Raw genomic sequence first — 3,325 nt, 5'->3', positions numbered from 1 at the left:
TTTTGAACTACTTACTACTGGACCGGTACCATTTCATGTTTCATCTGCACTTATTTTATATTTGTACATATTGTATATAGTTATTATTGTTACATTGTATTTTACCTTGCTGCCTTGTCACTGGAGAGACAACAACTGCCTGTGTATGAGTACTTGGTGAATAAAGCTGATTCTGATTCTACATGTCGACCCAACAAGGTTCCCAGTGAACTGACCACATTCACTGAGCATTATTTTATATCATTACAACACTCAGAGGTCGTATATGAAAACAAAGCCCTTTAAATCTGCTGTACACACACAGCTGAAGACGTCTAAAGGAAAGAATGTCACACAATAAATTTATATAGTAAAAACCTTCATTTGTACACTGTGGAGAATAACAGCCACATGTTTGTGCTGTTTTAGAGTTTAAAAAGCAGAAATGACCAAAAAGTGCATATAACATGTAAACAGATCCATTCACCACAGCTTCAAATGGACAATTGTAGCATTGTGTGTGTCTGAAGTCGATCTTGTGTCTTACTGATGTTTCTCTTCTGTTTCTGCTGAGCTAAAATGCAGTGGAGGCTTTTGAAGCAGTCTGCACTCTGAGCTGCACTAACACACAACCCTGACACCTGTAACCATGATGTTCACTGTGATTTATGGTCCAACTACATTCAAGGAGCCGCCTGACAGGAAGGCACACACACTCCTATAGAGATATATAAATACAGTCCTGGACATATGTAAATAGACACTTTAAAATATGTACAGCATGAATTATGTTGCTTCCTTGAATCAGTTTGGACACAGACTGTGAGAAGTGAGACAGGATCCCACAGAGGGCAGTGTGGGATGGAACTGGTGCAGGTGAATCAGCTCACGTGGTAAATAACTCTACCTCCTTATCAGTCAGCAGGTCAAAGTAAAATCTGTCCCAGTCTCGATCTGTGAGATGGAGGTGAGGCATCAGTAAGTTCAGATGAAGAATTGGCACAAAATCATCAAAACACACAAAAATATTTCCATGGAAACAAACAAGAAAAAGCAGACATACTACAGTACCAACCACAACACCGGAGGAAAAGGACTAATACCTTCTCCTGAGTCCACTTACCAGAGGTCTCCAGCACTGTTGGCTTCGTGGTCTTGTCATGTCCAACCTGATCACACCAGTATCTTCCAGAGTCTTCAGCTGTGGGTCTGGACTCATGAAGTCTGATTTGTCCTTCTCCAAGAGCGTCTCTGTCCCACTGAACCCGTCCTGCAAACTGCTGATGCTGAGACTCTGAGACCTCAACGCCGTTTATCAACCGAAACAAAACCTTAAGAAGGTTTGACCGGAAAAAACAGACAAGGCTGATGAGAGACATGTCGGTTTGGGTCTGAATGTCCAGTCTGATGGTGATGTTATCCTTCTCCTCTGCCTGAGAGAAGGTCTGAGTCCTTTCAACAACAGGCTTCCCTGTAGAGGACAGAGAGGGACACAGAGACGTTATGTGGAGTTCACTGACATGAGTAGCTCAGGCCGACGAGCACAAGGATCCACATCATCTTCTCCCTGTGACTGATTGAACACTTCATCAGTATTTTATCCAGAGACAGACAATTAAATACAAGTAAACAGAAACAACATTAACAGGCCAAAGACTTCAGCTGGTAGCCTGAGTCTTAAAGTAAGCGTCTCCTACCTGCTGGTGTGTCTATGGTCTGTCAGCTGTTTCCAGGAACCATAACATCCTCACAAAGTGCATGAACATGGACGAACCAGTGGAGATGCAGTTTTCCTGCTGAACAACTTTCTGTGTTCATGGGCTCAGAGTGTGACCTGGAAATGAAACATGGCTGTTTCTATATTCTCATTTCATCTTGGGTTTAACTCTGTAACTCTCACTGTTAGAAACTCATGTTTCTCTCCATAATCATGATGTTCAGAGGATCAGATCAAAACAAACAGAGGGAGAGTTTATCACTAAATAACAACATAATAAAAAGTTCTATTTTTGATAGATTTTGCTTCTGCTGTTTTCTGTGGCTTTGCCTTCACCAGCTGCAGCCTGTGACATCACATTCTAGAATGATGACACATCAAAGACATGAAAGGTCCTTCACAGTTCTGTGTCTCACACACACACACACACACACACACACACACACACACACACACATGTTCAATGATGTGAATGCATACTGGTGAAGAAAGACAGATCAGCTCAGTGCATCATGGGAAGTACCTGGGCAGTATAGGCCTGTACTGTGGTGCAGGGTTATAGTGGGGTAATAGGAAATAAGGAACAATGACTGTGGTTGATTCAGCTGTTCAGTAATCTAACAGCTTGTGGTAGGAAGCTGTTGATGAGTCTGGAGGTTCTTCCTTTTATGCTCCAGGATTTTTTGCCCAAAGCCAACAGTTCAAAAAATCTGTGGAGAGGGTGTGAGGAGTCCTTAACTATGCACAGAGCTCTGCTCCTGCAGCGGCTCTGGAAGAGATCTTGGACAGAGGGGAGAGAGACTCCAATAATCTTCTCTGCCCCCCTGACTATTCTCTGTAAAGCTTTCCTGTCCGCCATACTGCAGCTGGAGTACCAAGTGGACATGCAGTGTGTCAGGACGTTGTCCACCACGCCTCTGATGCTGAGGGGAGCCTGCTCAGGCTGAGTCCGCCGGAAGTCAATGATCATTTCCTTGGTCTTATCCACGTTCAGCACCAGGTTATTCAGTCTGCACCAGTCCACCAGGTGATCTACTTCCTCCCTGTACATTGATTTGTCGTTTTCCTGATGAGTTCCACCACTGTGGTGTCATCTGTAAACTTTGTGATCAGGTTCCCCTCATTTCTGGCTGCACAGTCGTGTGTCAGCAGTGTAAACAGTAGTGGACTGAGTACACAGCCTTGGGGAGAACGGGTGCTCAGCATTATGGGTTTAGAGATGTTTTGTTCAGACAGACTGTGGTCTCTCGGTCAGGAAGTCCTGGACCCAGAGACGTGGCGGTGTTCAGGCCAAGTAAGAGGAGTTTCTCCACTAGTGTCTGTGGGATGATGGTGTTAAACACTGAGCTGAAATCAATGTACAGGATTCTGGCGTAGATGTTTTTGTGGTCCAAGTGAGTGATGACTGAGTGCAGGGTGGTGGATATTGCATCCTCTGTGGAACGGTTGGGATGGTATGCAAACTGGAGGGGGTCGAATGATGCACTACAACACATTACAGATTACTAAAGCACACAAAGGTCCACTGTGATGTACAGTACAAGCAACAACAGCAGTAGCACTAGTAGTAATAGTAGGAGCAGCAGATCCACAGTCTAGTTGACTTAGTAACATGTATTAATGGGATAT

The 3,325-nt window shown here is 44.1% G+C and overlaps 1 protein-coding gene across 1 annotated transcript; it reads right to left on the bottom strand.

Annotated features, from left to right (window-relative positions):
* Positions 1-569: 569 nt before the first annotated feature.
* Positions 570-2,747, bottom strand: LOC121193025. The gene is made up of 3 exons (XM_041055123.1): positions 2,558-2,747; positions 1,103-1,450; positions 570-933 (listed from the first exon to the last, which is right to left on the bottom strand). Exons 1-3 carry the CDS (start codon positions 2,745-2,747, stop codon positions 866-868), a joined length of 606 nt encoding a protein of 201 aa, XP_040911057.1. The 3' UTR covers positions 570-865.
* Between the last annotated feature and the right edge of the window lie 578 nt (positions 2,748-3,325).

Source organism: Toxotes jaculatrix, chromosome 14 (genome assembly GCF_017976425.1).
Source record: "Toxotes jaculatrix isolate fToxJac2 chromosome 14, fToxJac2.pri, whole genome shotgun sequence".
In the NCBI taxonomy this organism is placed as follows: Eukaryota; Metazoa; Chordata; class Actinopteri; family Toxotidae; genus Toxotes; species Toxotes jaculatrix.
Note: the sequence above shows the minus strand (reverse complement) of the source record. Positions and strands in the feature narration are given on the sequence as shown.

Excerpts from the sequence above, each read along its gene's own strand:
- LOC121193025 (XM_041055123.1), bottom strand. The coding sequence starts at position 2,747 with ATGTACAGGGAGGAAGTAGATCACCTGGTGGACTGGTGCAGACTGAAT. Across the intron at positions 1,451-2,557 it reads CACTTGGTACTCCAGCTGCA|GGAAGCCTGTTGTTGAAAGG; the intron begins GTATGGCGGACA and ends TGTCCTCTACAG. Across the intron at positions 934-1,102 it reads AACAGTGCTGGAGACCTCTG|ATCGAGACTGGGACAGATTT; the intron begins GTAAGTGGACTC and ends TCCATCTCACAG.